This window comes from Polypterus senegalus, chromosome 4 (assembly GCF_016835505.1).
Source record: "Polypterus senegalus isolate Bchr_013 chromosome 4, ASM1683550v1, whole genome shotgun sequence".
Lineage (NCBI taxonomy): Eukaryota > Metazoa > Chordata > Cladistia > Polypteriformes > Polypteridae > Polypterus > Polypterus senegalus.
Genome location: NC_053157.1, coordinates 12,784,295 through 12,808,803, shown reverse-complemented (window position 1 = coordinate 12,808,803; position 24,509 = coordinate 12,784,295). Strand labels below are relative to the sequence as shown.

The 24,509-nt window shown below is 38.2% G+C and overlaps 1 protein-coding gene across 3 annotated transcripts in view; it reads left to right on the top strand.

The window, feature by feature from the left end:
- The window catches only part of fbxw7 (F-box and WD repeat domain containing 7), a 361,272-nt gene that overhangs the window by 299,574 nt on the left and 37,189 nt on the right, over positions 1–24,509 (top strand). The window contains exon 1 of one of the 3 annotated variants that reach the window (XM_039750258.1): positions 20,721–21,011. The exons of the other annotated variants lie outside the window; for them this stretch is intronic. Coding sequence (XP_039606192.1) covers positions 20,973–21,011 — 39 coding nt within the window. The 5' untranslated portion in view covers positions 20,721–20,972. Of the gene's footprint in view, positions 1–20,720; positions 21,012–24,509 lie in introns of those variants that run through there. 3 annotated transcript variants of the gene reach the window in all.

Sequence of the window (24,509 nt, the reverse complement as noted above, 5' to 3'; positions counted from 1 at the left end):
TCTTCAGTCTTATTATTAGTGTGGCTATCTGTGTGCCTTCCAGGTGTGCCCACCTTTGTTAAAATGTCATAAATAAATTTCTCCTCATTCAGCAAGAATATGGTTGAATTCAGATAGATTTTAGAGAGAGGAATGCCTGCAGTGTTGCCATTTCTGTGGTGGAAATGTGCGAGATGATGGTTTGCAGCACCAGTTTTACTGCTGATGTAATCTGCCTGAAATCGCCATTAATGTCCAGCTGTGCAGTGTGCAAAGCATTCAGTTCTGCCCCATTCACGGTCATTTTTGTGCCCTCCAGGATTGCATCCTGTTACAATGGATGCACTCCAAAACTGCTCCTTATTTTACCTTTTGCTGTGCCGAACATATCAGTACATCAGCAAAGTTTTTGACTGTGTGTTCTTATGAATTGCTATTGGCTGCAGCACCATGCTTTATTTCCCAGTTATAAATGAAAGTACAGGTAATGGTTTTGTAGGACTGGATGGTGAGAGGAACATATGTATGTGTAAACTCCATTATCCAGCTGTAGCAAACACTTATTCAACTTTGGGAACCCTACTCTGTTTCTGAGCTCCCATTTGGCTTTTTGTTTAAATTCAACAAAAACTCACTTGTTCGCCATTCTTCTTTTTTTTTTTATTTCATTACCATCCCTTCATTTACGTGTTTCATTAGTCTATACTCTTTACTGAGCTTTGACTATCATTGCCATTCTTTCATTAAGTGATATATTAAAGTAAAAACCTACAGCCTCTGTATCTCTCCATAATCTGTATTTAGTATCAGGCACACTGGGGATCAGAGTCACTGACACTCAGAAAGAAAAGACCAGCAGTGATCTCTTTCCTGGCAGCTCCTTCCTGAAATGCAAAGCAATGAAAGGTTCATCCAAGCTGTAAGAAACACTTTTGCAGGTCGACAACCTGTTTGATTTGTATGCAAAGGACCTTTAATTATCAGTTCACAATTACCCTTCTAATCCCTTTGTGCTTATATGTAGAGGATAAAAATGTCCTGCTTTGGCAAATTAACTGAAATGAGACCTACTCAATGAATCACAACTGCTGTATCCGAGTGTTATATTTTGCTGGTTTCATCTCTTTAGATGAATTTTATTGTAAAAGCTACAGTCTACACGTGAAGTTCAGTTTCAGAGAGTCATTTAAGGCTAGGAGAAGCTTAAAAGTTCAAAGCAGCAAAACATGTAGTAAGTATTCCAAATTCAGTGCCGTCACTGAAAAAAGTTTGTAGAGTAATTGATCTCTTTGTCAGGTGGAAACAACATTTACATTTATTTATGCTCGCAGAAAAATTCTTTTGTAATCTAGCATTTTTTTTGAAGCAAGCATATCTTCTCCTAGTAGAAATCGATATTTCAGATTTGTCTGTCTTCTACCACTGCATCTGAAATGTAACTGAATGGCCATGGCTATTTTGCACATTATTCATTTCCAACTTTTGTGAAGTTCTTTGGCTCCTACTTTTTGATGCAACCGTGCTTTATTTGGGAACTGACCCAATTCTTATTTGTTACTGTCAAGTGACACATATTCGTTTAGTATAATTTGAACTCTTAAAAGTCATTTTATTTGTTCCAATTTAGACCATCGTCTTGAGGGTTTTTTTTTTTTTTATGAAACTCCCTTATTTTAAAATCCTATTAATTAAACTTCTTTTAGCAGATGCAGTTATCTACAGCATTCTTTAAAAAATATCAATTATCGTCCTGTGTGATTAAAGTAATAATGTGATAACCAGGAGGCATGTTGTAGGAATCCCCATCTTGTCGAAATGACTTCCCCACGAGGCATTTGAGAACACAATGTAGGACAGAGGATTTCATGAGTCATGAATAATAGAAAATTCACTAGTAACTTCCTGAATTTAAAATTTTAGACAGAACATGCTGTCTCTGGATTTCTGACGTGGATTGACTGCCTGGAGCCCACATTTCTCTTAAAGGTGTTGGGTCATATGCTGATACTGCTACTCACGTATCACGCTCACCAAGTGGGCCATGAGCCACCCCAGCTCCACTTCTCATATGCAGGTCTCCATGCAAAGAAGCCACGGCAGAATCTATACAATGTGCAGGGTTACAATGTTAGCTCCTTTTTTATGTTCATTCTTATCAGCAGTCAAACTTACAGTCAGTGTATGCAAAACATGATCTTGAACATGATCACAAGATCCATGTCAGTAGTTTCCATGATTGGCCGATTTCCTTCTCCAAAGGTTTAGACATACTTGACGTTGATTATTTTTCGTTTAGTTCAGATTGTTCTTAAATAGTACTGCTCACTGAAGACTGGCTCAGAATGCTTGCACAGATTTACAAGTACAAAATGGTAAACAATTCAGAATTTACATGGATAAGTGTGTCGTTATTGAGAAGAACAATAATGGGGAGATCCATAAACTGGGGACAAATATAAGATAAGCTCAGGCTGTTTGTAACAGAAAAGGATCATCCCCAGGTAACATTATTCCTGGAGAAAGATACGTGTCATTTGTTCATTTTCAAATGCAGATTGTTAAACAATAGTTTTTAAACTCTGATACTGGATATGGGTCACTTCAATAAAAGCAAATATGTAGGTTTTTTTTTAATGTGTTTGTTCCATTATCACTGTTTAAATACTGCTATTCTATACAGTGCTGCAAATTTTAAATATAAGGACACAGCATTGGGCCTAGGGCAGTAACAAACACTGGATGGGGATGACCTTCCTTTACAGGATCCGTGAGTTATATGGACAGATTTAAAGGAGTTGAACCTTTTCACTTTAAGTAAACGGAAACTAAGAGGTTAAATGATTGACGTTTTTGAAACTGTCACAGAAATTAATACAGTCGGTCCAGATGGTTATTTAAAAATGAGTTCAACAAGAACATAGGCACTCAGTTGGAGGCTTGTTAGGGGTCAATTTTTCACAAACGTTAGGAAGTTTTTTCTTTACACTGAGAACTATAGACAAATGTAATGTGGTGGACTTTTAAAACTTGATGTTGTTTTAGAGGAGCTAGGAGGATTGAATTGTTGAGCTTTTTAGGGCTGAATGACCTAATCTCATAAAAGGGCTTTTTTGTTTTCCTTTTTTAATGTTCATTCTAATGTTCCATTCACATAGAATCAGGATATGACCTAATATGAAGTGATGAATGATAAATGGAGTACCCAGTATAATGAAAATAAGCTAGAGACCAACAAAGAATTGGGGTTCCAGATGAAATTTTCTCTTTATTTGCTTCAGACAACATTTGAATTGCTGTCGGCTATGTTTTGTGGTAGTCCAGTGTAAATTGATTTTGAGCTGTAACATCTGGGGTTGCTTTATTCACATTGCGGTGAATGGGTCAGGGCAGAAAATGATACTTGTCCAAGGGTTTGTGTTTCCTATCCTATTATGAAAAAATGAGTGATTTTCAACTATCAAAATCTTCCCCTGTTGCTGTAAAGTTGATCCACATTAAGATTGTGCCATAATCACACGAATGATACCAGATAACATGCAGAAAGTAATCAGGCATAGGATTCAGACACAGAATATTGGATCCACGAGACATCAGTGCTATCCCTTGTGTGTTTATATCACCCACATCTAATCAAGGAGCTGCAGGGTGCTGAATTTAGCTCCCCTTACTCGAGTCCTCATGATATCAGGACACAAGTAAAACTACTATACAAAACTGAACTGAATTTGTATTAAATTACATATTAAATGGAAAGCTGACACGTATTTGTACACTCACCTCACCTATTGGCCCAACAGGTCCACCTCAGATGCCATTGTGGCCACACTACATTATTCCCTCTCCCATTTGGAGAACAAAGACTTCTACATCAGAATGCTCTTTGTTGACTACAGCTCTGCTTTTAACATGGTTATCCCCCATAAACTGTCTGCACTTGGCCTGCACCCCACCCTCGTGTGACTGACTCCTAGACTTTCTGACTGGCAGGCCCCAGTCTGTCAGGATTGGTAATAGGATTTCAGCCACCATTATCACAAACACAGGCACCCCACAGGGATGCGTCCTCAGCCCCATCCTCTACACCCCGTTCACCCACGACTCTGTCGCCTTCCACAAAGATAACATCATCCTGAAGTTCACAGATGACACCGCAGTGGTTGGGCACATCACTGGTGAAGATGAGGTGGCCTGCTGGAGGGAGGTGGACAGTCTGCCGTCATGGTGTGAGGACAACAACCTCACCCTTAACACAGACAAGATGAAGGAGATGATAGTGAACATGAGGAAGGAGAGCAGACCTCACTGGCCACTGTTCGTCCAAGGTCTTGAAGTGGAAAGGGTGAGCAGTATTAAAAACCTGGGTGTCTACATCAATGAGGACCTCACTTGGACTCATAACACCACACACCTGGTCAAGAGGGCTCAACTGTGACTGTACTTTCTGAGGAGGCTGAGGAAGTTTGTTATGTCGACTAACATCCTCTGCAACTTTTACAGCTGTATTTTTGAGAGCATCTTGACCAGCTGCATCACCGGGTGGAACGGTAACACTAATGCTATGGACCGCAAATGCCTGCGGAGAGTGGTAAAGACTGCTGAGAAGATCACCAAGACCCCACTGCCCTCTCTGCAGAGCATCTACAACTGCAGGAGAACTGCCTCGATCCTCAGGGACCCCACCCACCCCCAACATGAACTGTTCACACTTCTACCCTCAGGCAGGAGGTATAGAAGTATGAAATGTAGGACTTCCAGGCTAAAGAACTCTTTCTTTCCCAAGGCCTTCAGACTGCTATATAACTGAATGGAGTTTATAGCCGTGGTTCACCTCATTCCATCTACCTCACACAACTGTATTTGACTTGGCCATCACACACCTACCTGCACAATTACACTTTATACTTCTAGTCTGGTTTTTATACTTTATGCTGCCTCTGTTACTTATTATCTATCTGCTACTTATTATTTATGTTTATCTTTATACGTTGGTTTTGTCATTTGGTGTGGACAGCAAAGAAAGAATTTTATTGTACAGGGAAATGTGTTTCCTTACTGTGCACATGACAATGAACTTGAACTCACTAACACATAGATATTGGGGTATCAATCTCATTATCAGTACGCCCACAAAATCTTGCTTTGAAATCACCTTAAGAATTGAGAAGCAGAAGGAGGATTTCATTTGGAAGACGAAACTAACCCCTGGTCACAGAGCAGCCACTATGAACCTTCCACAGATGGGCCTGGGCCTCCGTTTTACCAAAAATGTTATTTCGTATTAATGTTGACTTTAAATCATGTGTGTTTTCTGTAGTATTTTTTCATAGTCTTGTAACAATCTTTTAGTCTCGATAGTAAAATTTATAATACAAAATGCAAACGGTTCCTAATGATGGCAAACACTTCTTGCTAGCTGTCATCGCGTATGCTGTGATCAGCTCTGCCACTGGGTGCCTTTATGTCTTATATTTGCACATCCTGCTCATTACCGCATGGGCTTTCCCTGCAGACTTTGACCCCCACACTGCTTACAGAAAATGAACATATAGGTTAGCTGCAAGTGCTAAATTGAACCAGCATGTCTCTTAACAGGCTCTGCAATAACTAGCATCTCATTTGGATTTTTGTACCATGCAACATGAAAAACCTAAATTGTATTATCAGATGGCACCTTCAGCTATACTTGACATAACATAAAAAAGGATAAGTACCATAGAATGACTGAGGTGTTTGCCAACCTTTTTTGTATTTTATTGGAAATTTGCACCATGTTTCCAGATGGATTAGCACTTATTAATTTAGGTGTTGGAATACTGAGCTATGTTTGGATTTAAAATAACTTGTGGGGGGAGGGGTCAGTTTTTGGTGTTTTGGGGGCTTATCATGGTGGGTCTGTAAAGCGAAGAATAAGATAAGCAGGGTTGGTTTCTTACTCTTTTTCATTGTACTACTATGCAAAGTACAAAGAAACATTTTCAAACCTGTATTGATTTTTCTAACAGTTTATATTGGTCCATTTTACTTTCCTCTTGGTTGATTTTGCTATTCTTTGTTGTTTTTGTTCACAAGTCATACTTTGACACAATTTTCTAGCTATTCTTTGACAGTACATGTGGATCATGATCCTGTAACTGTCCACAATCTTTGTTCTGGTTGCGACAAGGCAGCTCAAGGAGAGCAGAATTTCCAGCTCTTTTATGAATTGCTTGTGTGACATGAATTCAAGTTGTGCTGTGACACAGAGGGGAGTGTGAAAGTCTGCTTTAGATTGTAGTGCACCACCTTTCCAGAACCATCTGTTAAGCCCACGTGCATCATTGATCTGAATTTCTGTTATTAATTCTCCCATTAATTTTAGAAGCTTGATGAAAGGGGTCTTTTTACTAATCTGTATGACTCAGTAAGTGAATGGGGGTGGGGGGTTTGTATCATTACCTCACAATACAAAAATGAGTAGAGCAGCGCAGTAATAAAAAGCATGCCGATGACACAGCTTTTATGTTTTTGAACCTGTAGAATAAAATAAGTGGGTTGAGTTGGTTTTTACCTTATGTCAGGCCTATTTTATATTTTGTGTTAGCATTTGATAAAGGTGAAATTTCCATCAAACTCATTAGGTTAACTCATAGCTGGGTTGTTCCAGTATCCCATTCTGATAGTGCTGTCAGAGTCTGCTTCATTAAAAGTCCGGCATAACTTAGTATGCTTCCTAAATTCTGTCGTGATTGAACTTCATTGTATTTCCTGGGGTGTCCTTGAGTACATGATTCACTAATTAATTTTAATAATTCTGTTAGATTGGTTTTATCAATACCTGTGAGAATTCTGAGGACAAAGGTTAGGTCTCTGCTCAGGTCTGATAAAAGATTTATTCTGTTAGATGTCCTTTCGTACAAGGATACTTTTTCCTGCTTTACCCCTGCACAGCCTCTGAAGCGGCTATGTCTTTTTTTGCATTGAAGCGATGAGAGCTACTCACAAAACTCCAGATATAATATATAGGAGGAGGAAAATGTTGCTTCTCTATAAATCCATGTGCAAAATCTTTCGCATAGTTTTTGTTTTTTTTTTTTTTTTTTATCATTTGGTTGGCATGTCACACTTTGCATATATCTAAATTAAACTGCATTTTCTAAATGCTTTCATGTTCTGAGGACTGTCCAGGTCTTTCGTAATTGTTTATCCTGCATCCTTAGTATGCGCTGTTCATCAGTTTTGCTAACATTTAGGTTTTTCATAAAGCTTCTGCAGCTTTTGCTTTCTTTGGATCAGTTGACAAGAGAAAAAGCACAGACTTGTAACCATTACTTATTTTTTTTTTTTTTATTAATTTTATTTCACTCCATACAAAGCAATCAAGTTTTTACAAAAAGAAAAATAGAGTTAAGAACAGATCGATCCCCACCCTTGAGAGAGAGAGAGCAAGCCAAATGGCATAAAAATTTTACAGCTTTTAAACATACCTAAATTAATAAATTCTCTATGCTTCATGAACTTATTTTAAAATATTACTGATTAGATCCTGCCATGTTTTGAAAAACGCCTGTACGGATCCTCTAACTGAGTATTTGATTTTTCCAATTTCAAATAATATAACACATCAGTTTCCCACTGACTTAAAAGAGGAGAGTTTGGATTCTTCCAGTTTATCAGAATAAGTCTGCGTGCCAAAAGTGTAGTGAATGCAATCACAATTTGTTTGTCCTTCTCCACTTTAAGACCCTCTGGAAGAACCCCAAACACAGCTGTTAATGGGTTAGGAGGGATTGTGAGTCCAAGGCTATCTGAAAGGTAATTAAAAATTTTTGTCCAGAATAATGTTAATTTGTTGCAGGCCCAGAACATGTGACCCAGTGAGGCTGGAACTAGTTTGCAGCGTTCACAGGTTGGATCATGCCCTGGATACATTTTGGAGAGTCAGATGTGCTCGGTATATAATTTTGAGTTGTATAATTGTATGCTTTGCGCATATGGAGCTCGAGTGAATTCTCTGCATTGCTACTTTCCACTCCTCTTCTGATATATTAATTGAGAGATCTTTTTCCCAGTGTCCTCTTGGATCTTTGAAAGGGAGGGATTGTAAAATGATTTTATATATTGCAGAGATGGAGTCTAAGTCCTTGAGATTGAGCAATATTTTTCCAGCATGGATGAGGGTGCGAGATGAGGAAAATCTGGAAGGTTCTGTTTAACAAAGTTCCTGATTTGAAGATAGTGAAAGAAATGTGTAGCTGGAATGTTAAATTTGGAATGTAATTGTTCATAGGAAGCAAAGACGTTGTGTATATAAAGATCTCTAACCAAGTTAATTCCAAATTTTTTCCAGATATTAAAAACTGCATGTGAGCAAATGTTATTGATGCAAACTGAAGCTTCTGGGTTAGTATACAGTAATTTAATCCATGCACAAATGTTTGGGCCAAACCCAAACTTCTCCAATGTAGTAAAAAGGTATTTCCATTCAATCATGTCGAATGCTTTTTCTGCATCCAATGATAATAATATTTCTGGGGTGTTTGATTTAGTTGGTGAGTATATTACATTAAACAGGCGTCGAAGATTTGAAGATAAGTGTCGGCCCCTAATAAATCCAGTTTGGTCTTGTGATATTACCGAGGGGAGCACTTTCTCCATCCTTCTAGCTATGATTTTAGAGAGTATTTTAACGTCGTTATTCAGAAGTGAAATTGGTCTGTATGATGCACATTGTAATAAGTCCTTATTTTGTTTTGGAAAAACAGTGATTAGTGCTTGGCGAAAGGTTTGTGGAAGAGATTGGTTATCTCTAGCTTCTGTAAATGCTGCTAATAGGAGGGAGCTAGCTGAGCGGAGAATTTCTTGTAAAATTCTGCAGGGTAGCCAACAGGGCATGCTGCTTTCCACCTTGGAGTGACTTTATAGCATCTAGTAATTCTGATAATGCCAGAGGTTTATCAAGTTCCTCCACACTAAAAGCGTCTATTTGTGGTATCTGTAATGTATCCAGAAAAGCATTAGATGTGTATTGTCTTCTTTAAACTCAGTAGTATATAGGGATTTATAGTAGTCTCTGAAAGTGTGCATTATATTTTTGTATTCGATGATTTTATCTCCGTTTGTTGGTGATTACGAGATTGCGTTGCACTTCTTGCTTGTGAATTTGTTGAGCTAAAAGCTTATTAGCTTTCTCTCCATGTTCATAATAATGATGTCTGGATTTGTAGATTAGTTGTTCAGTTTCTTTAGTTGTCAAGAGGTTTAATTCTGAATGTAGAGCCTGCCTCCTCCTATGTAGAGTCTCGCTTGGTAGTCTGGCATGTTCTTCATCTATTTTAGTAATTTCGCTTTTTATCTCTGCTACTTTCTTGGCTTCGGATTTATTTCTGTGGGAAAGATATGAGATAATCTGTCCTCTTAAGAAGGCCTTAAGAGTTTCCCAGAGTATTCCTGCAGAGATCTCAGGGATGTATTTGTCTCTAGAAAGAATTTGATTTGTTTGGATATAAATTCATACAATTCTCGTCAGCTAATAGAAGCGGGTTGAGGCCATCTGGGGTGAGTGTATGGGGCTTAGTAATTTTAGCTCCAAGATCATAGGTGCATGGTCAGAAATAACAATAGCATCGTATTTACAAGATTTAATCATAGGCAAGAAGTTATTGTCTATAAAGAAGTAATCAATCCTTGAGTAGCAATGATGTACTGGTGAGTAGAAAGAATATGTTCTTGAATTTGGGTTTAAAACCTCCAGGGGTCTGATAAGTTGTGATCAGTTATAAAGTTTGTAATTATCTTTGCTGTGTTAGATGCGTTCCCCTGTGGAGGAAGTCCTATCTAAAAGTGGATTTAGAACACAATTAAAGTCCCCAGCCATTATAACTTTATGAGTGTTCAGATTGGGAATGGATGCAAATAAATTTTGTATAAATTCCTTATCATCAACATTAGGTGCATAAACATTTATCAAAATCATTTTACAGTTAGATAAGTCTCCCATGACCATTACATATCTCCCTTCAGGATCCAATACTACATCTGATGCTACAAATGGTACTGTTCTATGTATGAGAATTCCCACACCTCTAGTTTTCTTTGTAAAACTAGAATGGAACATTTGGCCAGTCCAGTCTTTTGCAGCGGAACTGATCCTTGCTTAGTAAGTGGGTTTCCTGTAAAAATACTATTTTAGCATTTAGACCTGTTAGGTGAGAGAGTACTTTCTTTCTCTTTAATTCGTGATTCAGGCCTTTAACATTCCAGCTTACGAAGTTAACTGTCCCATCATGGAGACACTGATTCTGAGTTTTTGATGTCATTTTATAGTCTTAACTGGAAGTGAGACAGCTTCGGTCTTAATTTCCTATTTCCCCTAGAGTTGTTGCCATGCAGCTTATTATTACGTTGGTAGTTATAATTATAAAGATTAAGAGGATAGATTAGGTATAGATCAAGCCTGCTCTCTTTCTCTCCCCCACCCTCCCTTTTTGCCTCCCCAAGTGAGGCTAAAACCCACTTCACATAGTCCCAGTCCTCTGACATACCCAGAGACAGAGCACGTCCAAAGCAAAACAAGCCCCAATGCAGCGGTGCTTTAGGGTTAAAAGATAGAGATATCTGTTACCAATATAGTCTTTAAAAAAAGAAAAAAAGAAAAAAAAAAAAAAAAAAAAAAAGAATTTTGCACTTAAAATATATATATAGTCTTCAGCAATTTTAGTGCATTAAGATGATACACCCAGATAATACACCCGGGTGATGGTGTTAAAGATGTGTCCAAAATAAGCATAACAAGTCTTAATGCAGTAATAGCAATAACAATAAACCAAGGGTATGATATTGAACAGTCTTGTTTAGGGTAGAGATGAAGTAATTAGAAAAAAAAAAAAAAGGAAAGAAAAAGTAATTAAGCACAATAAAACATAAACAGATAGCGCCCTAGTAATACTAAGTAATAATGAGAACAAATGAGAATATGTGCTGATAAAAACCCTTATTTTAAAACGAATAGATCAGACAGTAGATTATTAACCGCCATGACTCACTATTATCTATCAGAATTGTCCCGACTTGTAACCATTTCTGTGTTGCTGACTCCGTGTTTCATCTGTCCTCTCTGGCTTGAGACACATAATACACATAACTATATATACTAATTTCAAGCTTGGGTTGCAGAGTTGCACCAGAATCAGGAAGATGATACCAGATTTCTAAGGAAAAATAACACTATTGCTGAATAGGCAGGAACTGTCTTAAGGCTTCATTCAAAATTGGAGTATTTCTTCAGCACACAAGCTCACGGGTTAAAACTGCAATGCAGACCATTGTCCCTCTTTAGCTCCCTTCTTCAGGTTAAAAGAACACAAAGTATTCTTCATTGAGCAGGTTCATATATATAATTTTGTTTTTGTTCCCTCGTTTAATTTTTTATCATTTAAACCAGGTTGTGTGATCAACAGTTTTGGCAGTGAGGACCAGACTTTCCTTTCCCCATCCACAATTGATAGCTCATACTATAGTATCCCAAGATATTCTTAGGCCGTCCGGGGGATATAATCCTCCTTATGGACCCTGGGACCCATCCTGGCTGTTTGAGTCCATAAAATCTTCACAAGGAAGCATCCATTCTATCATCTCCGTAACATTGCTTGTCTCCATCCATTTCTGTCCTTTAATGATGCTCAGACTCTGGTTCATTTTTTCATAATGTCACATAATGTTTAATAAATTTGCAAAAATCTCAAGTAAACTTTTTTCACATTGTCATTATGGGGTGTTGTGTGTAGAATTCTGAGGGAAAAAATGAATTTAATCCATTTTGGAATAAGGCTGTAACATAACAAAATGTGGAAAAAGTGATGCGCTGTGAATACTTTCCAGATGCACTGTATTTATATACACACACACACACACACAAACAACAGCATACACAAAAGCCTGTTGCCAAAGTCTAAATATCAATCATTGTGGACTTTGCACATACTATAACATCATTCCTTCTCTTTGCAAATCTTCAAACATGAATTTCAAGGCTTGAAGAATAGGAAACTGATTTAATTGCAGTGGATGTGCCATCTTTTTAAATATATTTCAATTCTGAAGGTATGTAATGCTTTTTTTCTAGTATACCCCATAGAGGTTTTTGCCATTTTCCTAATATTGTCTACATTCTGATGAGTGATTTTGATCAACTTTAATTTCCATGTATCTTGCAATATGTCAGAATGTGTGTTTAAAAAAAAAAAAAAAAAAGCCAGTGTGTGTGCAGAATATTCTTCAGGGTGGCCCATCATACTGGAAATAATTTGTTGTCAAGTGCTGTATGAGAACATGTTATGTGCTTTCATCACTACAAGTGGTAAGCGGTGGTCATTGAAATGGGTCTCTGACTTCACACAGCCTGGGGAGCTTTTACAGAATAGGAAATACTGACAGCGTAATACAGAGAGGTGAGAGATCAGTCCCACAGTACCTTATCGTGCTCAGTCAGGGACCAAGTGTCCCCGAGCACATCATTAATACAGGCAGATGTAAACCTTTCTGTGGCATTGCAAAGCCTTTATTAAAGGATATTGCTCTAGTGCACTTTGTTGTTGAAGGATGTTTTCTCTGATGTTCAACTAACACACATCCATATTGTTGTTATTACTGATGATTGATATCTTTTTGAAACCATTAATATAAAAAATGCTGCCACCAGAGTAGCTTAGCTTCTTGTTCATGTGGTCCTGTAAATTCTGTTTAGTTATCTGTGCTTATTTCACTCCTCAGTTTATCAATTACACTTTTAGGTAGGTGACTTAACTTCTGTATGAATTAAGGAAGTAGTGACCAAATATGATGCAGTATGTGACTGGAATGGAAAGCTTACAGTGTGAAGTTATCATGGTAAAGATAGTTAAAAATTCAGGCAGGTCTAAGCTTTTATTTGTCTGTAGAAGGTCAAAAGAGAAGGGTCTTGCGAGTTTGTTGTGTCTTTGTTGGGATAAAAAGGGGATGGTGGGCTACATGAAGCACCATCTGTCACTACAGTCTGTCCAGTCTATGTACTGTATGTGTGTTTGGGGCTGTGTGCATATATGTAGAGTGCATGTGTATATTCAGTTGATTCTTACTGAGCACATTAATACACCATTATAAATCTTACATTGATATTCCAAATTATATTTTAAAAAAAATTTTGAAGGAAAACAAAAGTCACTCATGTACGTATATGTATAAATGTGTTTGTGTGTGTGTGTGCGTATATATATATATATATATATATACACACACACACAGTTAAACAGAGGAATTTCTTCTAATCCCAGTGTGTGTGTATGTATATTTAGATATCTGTGCCCTAAAATGGGGGGGAATCTTGTATAAAAAGTGTTGTCATTTCTACAAGGTGTGACTGAAATGTATGCAAATACTACTTTAATCGCTTCTAAATATTTAGATTTGTAATTTTAAACTCTGGAGCGCATGTCTTGGTCCCAAATATTACAGAAAGCGCTGCCCAATATACCACATAGTATGGGAGGATCTAAGTCAATGTTTATCTCTGTGTGTGTATGTGTGTGTATATATATGTCTGTGTGTGTGTGTGTGTATATATATATATATATATATTTATTTATTTATTAATTAGGGCTGGGGATCAATTTAAAAAAATAAAATAATTGCATGTATATACTGTATATATAAAATGAATCATGATTAATCGCATCTAAGATTAAAACATGTAATTATAAAATAATACATAACTCATGAAGTTAATAAACTGAATCACAAAATTAATGTAGAACCAACACAAAGGAATTTTAAAAAAATAATGACATAGTTTAAACTTAAACAATGACGTCAAACCTGAACTTTTAACAAAATACTACTTAAACAAGTTCAATCCGAATTTGAATGCCTTCTTAATAGGCAAGTCGAAAAGAAGACAATAAGAAAACAAGATAAATGTATTAATTATCAAATTGGCAGAGCATATGAGACACAGATGTGTCAAAGTAAAAATTGATCAAAACAACTGTTGACTTTGAATGTGCTGCTAACGATTGAGTTAATTGAAAGAATATGCATCTCTTAAATGGGTATATATTAAAACTTGTCTTAAAACTCTGCAAATACTATCCTCAATTGTTCACCACCATCAACGATTGAAAATTATACTCTACACAATTGCTGTGTCTGCAGACGTCACTCAGCCACTCCCCTACCCTAAATTTTTAAAGTTAGCATATAGATATGGTACTGGATATGTATGAAATTCTTTAGTTACACAATTAACTTTGTTGCATAATATTTAAAAAAAAAAAAAAAAACACACATGAAAATGCCGCCTGGCCTCTGACCAAAGCACTGCCTGAGGCATTTGCCTTATTGCCGACCCTGGATGTGAAAGTACTGTTTAATGCATTTTATATATATATATATATATATATATATACATACACACACATACACACACACACACACACACACAGGTCTTCAAATGATAAAGGACATCATGTGCACAAATTGACAATGTTTAAAATCTTTTCAGTCTAGTTTTTAGTTTACATTACAAATGCTTTAACCTGTTTTGATGGCAAAACTTTGGTTATGTTCAGTGACCCTACATAGAGAAAGGTAGGTGGTTCAAGCTCACCAGTGCAAGTACATGACACCAGTACATGATCTTCCTTAAAATCAGACGCCATGTAATACTGACAGTCTCTATACAGGTATGAGTGCATTTCTTCCTGGACTGATGAATTGTTTGGTTTGTTTGTTTGTTTGTTTTTTCTGCACAGATTAAAAGATTTCTCTTCTCTTCACTTTGTTTTCTGTTTTAAGTGTTGTCCTGCTGCTGATTGAAATGATTGGATTGATGGTTTGGAGTAAAAGTGCGCTGGCTGATCAGGCCTCCTTAAGATTCTTGTATGGTCAAGACTGTGTGAGAGTTTAAAGGCAGAAATTGAAAATGGTACACTGGCTTCAGCAATACTGTTTTATTTTTATAAGGTTATATTCATTTGCATTACTTTTAAAGTGGGTCAAGAGCCCTTGTTTTTTCATTGTAATAGTAAATAAAAATAAAACAATTGTTTTTGAAACTGTATCTACAAATGTGACCTTCAGAAATGTGCAGTGAGGAGGCACATTTTGATGGCATGGAGTGATAAGGGAGCTACAAAGAATATTAGTTTTGTCACTAAAATTTATTGCAATATTGTTACATGTGGAGTGTGAGCAGTGCGCGTACAGTGCTATTATCGGCTGAATGCAGCATCACACACTGTTCTGCAGGGCTACAGGAATATGGCTGCTTGCCAAGCTTCAGAGATAGATCACTGTTAAACAGAGTAGATCTCGCCAAGATAAGGAATCCTGTGTTTAAAAATAAAAACTCTCTCATTTAAGATTGTGTTTGCATGTGCCTTGTTCCAGAAAGGTCTATTTATTAGCATCTAGACATTTTCAGACCAGTTTAATTTCATGTGTGGAATGTACAATACAGTTAAATATAGCGAATGCAGATTGAATCAGATAGTATTTCTTTGCCATTTTTCTTATTATGTTATTATATTTAATGGTGGCTACCCAATTTTTATTTAAATGCATTATAACTGCCTTTCTTCGGTTACTTAATTGCCTAATCAAGTAGTTTCTAACTAAATAATTTTGGACTGCCATTCTTTGTTGTTTGCAACACGGACACAGGCAGTGTATATGTGGTTTTTGTGCCCACCCCCTTCCCCATTACATTGAACACTTGACTGCTCCATCTCCATCTCTTAACAGGGGGGAGGAAAATAATGGAGTGTGAAATTGATTTGGTCTCACAGACACCTGTTTTATAAATGCTCTTGTCTGGCTAGCAGGGTTTAGCAGGCCTCCAGCACTTGACTTGGCCTGCGTTATCGTGGAACCACATAGCAGAAGGTTAACGACAGTAAGTTACTAATGCTTCAAAGGGTTTGGTTTGACCCCTCGCATGCTTTGCATTCCATTTGCCCCTGTGAAGGTTGGGAGTTGTGTCTAGAGGGGTGAGAAAAGGAACAAGACTGAGGAAAAGGCGTAGCCTGTCTTGCTCGATCTCTGTCCACGCTTTGGTGTGGGTGGCCACCCCCTTCTCTCTCTGCATTCTCGCTCTCTCGGCTTGCATGCAAGGAATGAAGTTACCATGGCAACAAAAGAGAGTAAAGATCACTGGCATATGGCAAAGCCTGGGATCATCTCTGTTCATTGCACCTACGTACACTTATTCATATGTATATTAAAAGGAAAGGCTGGGGCCCCGTACCTAGGATTGCCTATTGGGATGGCCTTCATGGATTTTTTCAGGGACAGTCCTCATGATAAATTTCACTCACAGCACAATGCATTGCTCAAGCTGCTGTGTCCTTTTGCAGAGTTTTCAACGGTAAATTTGGGATGGATGTATTCTGAACCCCTCTGCCTCCAGTCTTGTTTTCATTAAACTAAAATCCAAATACAAAATAAACCATCACATCACACTGAGCATTTCATCAACATTTGGCACAGTGGTACAACTTTTTGGTTATCCTTGATTATAATGCAAAGCCTTTCTCCCCTTCAGAGTGTGTATCATATAGGCAGAAGAGTATGGCATTATACTCTGGTCTAAGCTTCTCTGATATCCATTCAGTGTATTGATTTTTTTTTTATTCTTAATGTTAACAATGTTTTTTCTCTGTGACGCTGCTCACTACAGAAGACAATCTGTAATTACAGATGGATCAACTGTAGAGCCAAAAAACACCTGCTGTGATAAAATCATTACACACCAGTCATAAAGTGGAAAAGTATAAATGATCTCTAGTAAATGTTAAATTGTTTGTATTCATTATAAGAATTGTTCTGCATGAAATAGCTTGTGTACAGAAGGGAATTTTCAAATGGGTAGTGCTTCATCCTTAGCCAGGGTTTTTATTAATCATGTCATTACTGAATGTTTATATAGGAGTAAACTCCAAAATGCATGTATACATGTGACAAAAGTATAAACATGGACAGGTGTTATAGCATACACTGAACAGCTGGAGTTAAAATCAAACACTTTCCTGAATTTTTTTTTCCTTGATTCTTTATTTTGGTATGTTTTGCCCACCATCGCTATGCAATAATAAATTAATAAAATGTGCAATTGGTGTACTGTACATTCTTGGCCATAAACTGAAAAAGATGCTGAGGTATCTTATCTTGTCAGACTGTGTCATCTTTTTTTTTTTTTAATCAGCTGCCCTGGCAGTTGTTCTGTCGCCTTTGTGTCTTGCCCAGGGAGGTTATAGTTTTGTATTTTTCAAATAGCATGGCCAAGACGTAAATGACAACATGAGTATTTGCCATTGACTCACTGTGCCATCCTGACTGAATCACTTCACCCACCAGTCTGGGAATGTTTAAATGCAAGCTTATTTAACTGAATAGGAACCTATTAAGGGGAAAACATTCCAATTTTAAATGATTTGAATAATTTTAAGTCTGGAGCAATGTAGAGATATTACTACTTATGTGGTTCAGCTCATGGCTGGAATTGTTTGTTCTGTTTATTTGTCAGATATCTTTATACAAAATTAATTACAGCTAAGAAATGTAAGTGACTACTTCTTCTTTTGGCTGCCCCCGTTAGTGGTCACCACAATCACCACCGTCTCCAACCCATATAACACAGCTGGTCTCACTACCATCCTGTAGACCATCCCTTTCACTCTTGCTGATACCCATCCTTCCTGACACTCTTCTCCACGCACTCCACCCTGCCTGCACTCTCTTCTTTACCTCTCTTCTATACTCCCTATTACTTTGTACTGTTGATCCCAAATATTTAAACTCATCCACCTTTGTCAACTCTACTCCCTGCATCTTCACCACTCTTCTGACCTCATTTACACACATGTATTCTGTCATGTCCCTACTGATCTTAATTCCTCTCCTCTTTAGAGCATATCTCCACCACTGCAGGGTCTCCTCAACCTGCTCTCTACCCTTGTTACAGATCACAATGGACTTTTAATTCTCCCTTCCCTGGATCTGTAAGGTTCAGGTTTGCATTCCCTGGTTTAAAGACATCTTTACTGGTTAATGGAAAATCCTAGTGTACTGGTACTCCATACCCTTGTCCTGGCCTTCTGAGTTTGCTGATGGGTTAGATTCTTTCTTCTTACCACGTGAATACAACAACACTTGCTTATATTGCGCCTTTGAAAACAAAGTATATTTCAAATTGCTTTACATCTGGTATTGTTGGACTACACTATATGAATTTAGAAAATAAGAGGGCAATTTGAGACTTTTAATATAGTTTATCATTAATTAAATATCCCTCTGAAATAACCTCAGAAACTGAAATACAATTTTTTGAGATGTTTGGCCTTGATTGCAAAGTGCCAAACAGAAAAGAGTGAATTCATTGTAGGGAACCTTGAATTCTATCTGTTTATTTAGCAGATGCCTTTATTTGAAGTTGGTTACAGTCATTGGTATGTGAATACAAATTTGAGAAATATGAAGCACTAAGCCTAACAGGACATAATTATAATTCAGTAAGGTTAATCAAAGTAAAGTGGTGAATAAAATATTGTTTGCAGTAAATATACAAGTGTGTGGTACTGGTAAATCTAATAAAGAAAGGTAAAGAAATTGTAATATTAGGTTAAAAGCAAGGAAATATGTAATGACAGCATTTGGAACAGGTGGTATTGGAAAGTTGGGCTTTGGAAGTTAAATAAAAAGCATAAGACATTTTGAAAGAGAAAACAGTTGTTCTTCAACAGTGTTTGTTTAATTAATAACTGAGTAGGTCCCACTGTCGCATCCAGATTATTCAAATTCAACATAGAATCTACTTCATCTATTTTACTTGGTACTTTGTTACAGATTACTAAGGTGCCTACTCCGTTTCCATTTTGAATGCATGTCCCCTTAATTTTTAATGACATCCTCCAGTAGATGTTTAACTAAATGGCACCCAAAGTTGCAAGTTGAAATCCTTTTTGAAAAGAGGAGATGAAATTGGATATTTAATTGTAAATGGCAGCAAGCTACTTCAAAAAGGTGGTGTATGCCTGCCCATCAACAATGGCGACATTACATGATCAGCCAACCACAGAGCCTAGCCAGATATATGTGGTGTGGTTATGCTCTGAAGATGTTGAAGGGTCAGAGTTGCTAGCTGCCCAGAAAGTTGAACAACAACCCAAACCAAAAAAATGAGAATATATAAGATCAAGAATTATAAAATCAAATGTACAATTGAAAATGCAGGAAAGAAGGTTAAAGGTAGTACAGGCATGTCATGAAAAGGCTGGTAAACAATGTGGGGAGATGAATATGGATGGATGGGGGTGCTGAGACTGAGAAGTGGATGACCAAAGAGAAAAGTAAATGGGCCGAAAAAGGGAACAGACGAGTGACCCCACATGAAACTGGGATAAGCTTTAGTGGAGGAGGAAGAATATATCAATTTTGCTTACGAAATGGCAATATGCTTAGCGCTCCGGGTGCACAGAATCCATCCCTCTAGATCTGAATAAGACTGCAGCTTTTGTCCATGTGGAGTGTACTGTTTTCTTGTCTATGTTGGTTTTCCCACCAATGCCCAAAAATGTGCAGGTTAGGCTAACTGAAGACTCTAAACTGTCTCACTGTAGTGAGAACCCTGTGAAGGATTGGCACACTGACCATTGTAGATTCCTGCCTTGTACCCCGCACTGCCAGGATAGGCAGTGCTCACCCCACCCCAGTCATTAAGTGGTTATCAGAGTGTTGTGTTATATATGCCAAGCTTTTCTCCCAACTGTAAGTAGTCAGAAATCTGGTTACAGGTTGGCCTATGCATTAATGCACTTGTGCCACTTAAAATTGCTAAATGAAAGGCAACAGGTGCCTGCCTGCTTATGTAATAGTCATAGTTTAGGAGCTCATGCTGTGGCAGAATGCCAGTTTTAACCATGTGTGAGACTTAAGTGATTTTATATGGCGCAAAAGACTAGTGTCAGCCAGTGCCTAATCATGTGGGAAAATAGAAAACTGTGGAGTGCCAAGGTGGAACAGTAAGGATAAGTTGATTAGCAGGAAATTGAGACAGAACTGGACTAAACCAGGGCCAGTTTTGCATATTATCACTTACTTTTCAGGGTCAAGATTTGATCACCAGGGTGTGACTAATCGTGACAGACACGTCTCTTTACTCCAGCACGTTGAAGATGACCCATCAGACTGACCTATAAATGACCTGTTCTCAGCCTGAGGTGAAATGAACTATCGCAGTGTGGCGCTCAGCATTGCACGGGAACGCCTGGCAGCCCAAAAACGCGTATGAAGATCTATATGAGAATGAATTCGCGTGGAGAGGCTATGACTTGCGATGCAGTTTGTTACGCACGCACGGGCGAGCCTGTTTTTGTATTCTTTTTCGATGGTCCGTGTGCAAGGCGACGCCTCAATTTTTATCCATCTATTCATTTGTTAGTTTTTTTTTTAACATTTATTCCGGCCCGCTCAACAGGCCTGTTCCGGATGACCACTCTCAAGATATGCAAGTATAAAATGTCCCCCCGATTGAGCACTCTGAATACTCATACACGCCCATCACTCCAGGGCTGAGATTGAGAGCAAAGGGGGGGTGGAGGAAGGCAACAAGTGAGCGACGAGCCGAGCTCAGCTATCCTCCTCTGGCGTGCGCGCCGCCCGCAACTGCAGCAGTTGGTCACGTGCGCGCGCGCACTCGCGCTCCTCCTCCTCTCTCTCTCTCTCTCTCTCTCTCGAGCGCTCTCATCCACCTCCGGCTGTGTGTCGCTCATTCCTCGCGCTCCGTCGAACAGAGCAGAGCGCCAGAGCCGAGTTGAGCGGAGGGCGAGCTTGATGCACTGCTTTATGTTCCCTCTCAGCGTGACGTGCCCGAGCATGTCCACGACGCACACCGTTTGGGATTTACCTGAAAGCCAGCTTCTATCACCTCCGAGGCACAGACGCAGGAGCCCCCGTTCCCAGTGAAGCGGCACCACCGGACTACAATCATGGGGTTCTACGGCACTTTAAAAATGATCTTTTACAAAGTAAGACTGCTTGCGGCTTTCCCTAACCGGTTTTGTTAGCACGGTGGAGAACTTGCGGGGTATCCCCTCCCGGCTTTGACGAGTACTTCTCGGATTTTTCTTTTTTTTTTTTGATGTCCAGCTTACTCGTGTGCAGTATTCGGGGACGTGCCCGGAATGTCTTTATGAAGAGTGAAAGGATGGCAAATATTAGTTAAAAGGGAAGACATGACGCTTCTTTCTAGTGTTATCGATGAGCATTCTGCGGTCCAGACAGATGTTGGATGGAAATATTTCCCGGCAGATTTTAAGTAATTAATGAATAGACGAGCTTTACCCATTGTGGCTCTCGCATCTCGCTAATTGAATTCTGTAAATCATCGCTATTGATTGGTGCTGAAGCAGCAGGCGGCGGTCACTCCCACGAGGTGTCCTAAATGGAAACCCGTGCCACTCTGCGCTCTGATATTCACCAGGCATTCCCCAGCCACATCTTTGCAACTGCTGCACTGGCACTGGCGTGTGATGCTGTGTTAAAGACAGGCTCTTGGGCAACCTGCGTGAAACTGGGCATCATTGACCCAAAGCCCTGCTCTGATTATCGCGCAGTTTACGCGTTTTCTGCCATCCTCTTTCTTTCGGTTATGCTTAATTTATATTTATATTTGACCAGCTAGAATTCCAAAACATTTACTCTTATGGATAATGTATCTAAGTCTAAACTTGGTGGTTTTCTTGTCATTTTAACATTTCTGTGTGATTATCTAGACTGTTCCGATCACTGTATTAAGTATTCACCAAGGTACAGCTTCTGTCTGTTGCTCTGTTACCTTCTGTTTGGAATATATCCCTTAAATGACATAATTACATACATTGCTTCCCTGTTTAGCGGTGACCGTTTTCTGGTTTTGCAAGTCTGCCGTGACTACGTTCACATTATTTCAAAGGGTGAACCATCTGGGGGTGTATTTCTTCGTTAAACCACACCTTTTTATCGAGGAGGGCGCCCGGTTTTTACTCGGCATCTGTGGAATGAAGTACCTGCTGTTATGGACAAGCAGGAATGCAACCTGTTGCCTTAAAGTTTGAGGGAAATGAACTTTACAAAGCATTTTGCTTTAGCGTTTACAGAGCACAGTCGAAACACCCTAAGTTCAGCCATTCTGTGCTTCCGTGAGTAGTTTTATTGCGTTTAAAAAAACTCTAAATCTCCTGTTTGTTATTAGATTACATGTGTTGCCCTTTTATTCAGAGCAACTTACACATACCAGTAGTACAGCTGTTCAGCATCACACAGTGAGTTTAGTGGTCATGCGTGAGTAATGATGACCACATTGGCAAGCCTGTGGTTTACAACCCAATATGTTAACCAATCACAGTGGGGTTTTTTTCCTCCTCTTGCTTTTTCTAGTTGGTATCAGACAGTGGGGCGTAGTGGTTAAGGCTTTGGGCTTCATATCCAGAGGTTATATGTTAAAGTCCAGCTACTGGCATTGTATGACCATGAGCAAATCATTTCACCTGCCTGTGCTCCAACTGGAAAATGAATAAAGCAAAAGAAATAGTTCTATCTCAATGTTATAAGCACTTTGGATAAAGGGGTCAGCCAAGTAGTAATAATTGGCCACCCTGTGTGCGCTTATCCCCTTAAGATGCAAATTTAACTCTGTTTTTGTATTGACCAAATGCCATCATCAAAATACTGGTACCAAATTTTTGATAATGAATCTGGTAGTTATTTAATTTTAATTCAGTATAAAGATTGACCCAAGGTGCTTTTTTTTTTATCCCGCTTGTTAAATGGGTGAAGTGGGAATAGTTGTATGCTTTCCAGTGGACTTTAAGCACTTAACTAAATGAACATGGTCTGGTAATTACACAAGCATTCTCTGTTTCTAGTCAGCAGATTTCAATAATTAGTGTCTTTATCAAGTTACATACACAAATTGGAGGATTGCTTTGGTATTCATTAGCATTTTGCATGATTAGAGTCAAAGTCATACCTTTTTAGTTCACTTTTGTTCCCTTCCCAGGTTTAAAGCCAAGTGGGAACAAATGATAATGTTTTGCATTGTATGAGATGGGGCAATACGTTTTAAACTAATATGCCCAAGGCACTGCATTTTAAACCATTACTAATATTCAGTATGTACCTTAATTTTTGGTGTAGATTAATCCAGCCCCTCGGTTTTTTTTTTTTTGTCCTAATTTGTTTTTTTTTTCCAGTATGATGTGTGTGCACGCGTTTTGTTCTATTTTTTTAATTGTTTCCTGTATGTACCAGTAGGTAGACCATTAAAGAAACTTCTCTCTACATTCAAGAATTAACTATGTGTTAGAGAGGAGTCTGAGTTTACTAACATTTGTGATTGACAATCTCACTTTCTGACATTTTTATCACCATTAGCTCCTTAAAGTTGATGTTCACCTATGTATTCCTTTTCTAAGTCCACTTTATCATAAGTAAAGTTATGCGGGAGATAAGCTATAGTATATCCCAGCAAGCACAGGGTACAAGACAGGAACAATCCCTGAACAGTGCACCAGTCCATCGCAGGATGAACATACACACCAGGGCCAGTTTAGCATCGTCAATCCACCTAAACCTCTTGTATCTGGACTATGGGAGGAAACTAGAGCACCCAGATAAAACCCATACTGGAACAAGGAGAACATACACCACCTTGCTGCCTAGTTGATGTTAATTTATTTCAAATGTCTCTTTCAGAAATGTTTGTCTGTTTACCCTAAGGGCCTCACAGGTAACTATCCTCTTGATTTCTTTAGGTTGGCCTAAAGGCTGTCCAATGACTAGAGCTTGGTTGTGTTTTAATATACTATGGTTAACGTTCACAAACACTTCTTAACAGAGCATACATTCAGATGGATTATGACTAGAGGAGAATTTGAAATGAAACATTTCAAAATGGTTTTAATATTTGCTGGAGCAAAATGCATGTTTTGTTGATTAGTTTATTTAAAGGCCTTCAGTTTGTTGATTAGTTTATTTAAAGGCCTTCAGTTTATAGATTACAGTATGTAGTAAATGTTTCTTCTCCTCTAAATTATAAACTTGGGAGATTTTTAGCTTTGTTTTTTCTTGCACAAATTGAGATTAAACATGGATCACCAGGAGAGTTTAAAGTGAATATGGGTTTGTGTTATTTACCATATTTAATGTGTTCTTATTTAAGTGTGTAGTAAACTGGAGAGTATGCAGTTAAATTAAAAGGTAAATGTTTACAGGTCCATGAGCATGGTTTAGTAAGTATGATGGTGCATTTTATTATCTCAATGAAGGTAAATTACAAGAGGATACTCTGTTAATATGACAAATGCACAAAAAGGCCCAGTAAATTTGATTTGGCCATAAACAAAAAGCAGTTTTAATTACTTAGAACTGTACCATTTTGTGTAGGAGGCCTAACTGGTTGTCCTGAATTATTTGCTCTTTAAAGGTGGGTATGTGAGAGCTGGTCAGTGAAAATAGGTAGATGTTTCAGAAACTGAAAAATAGAC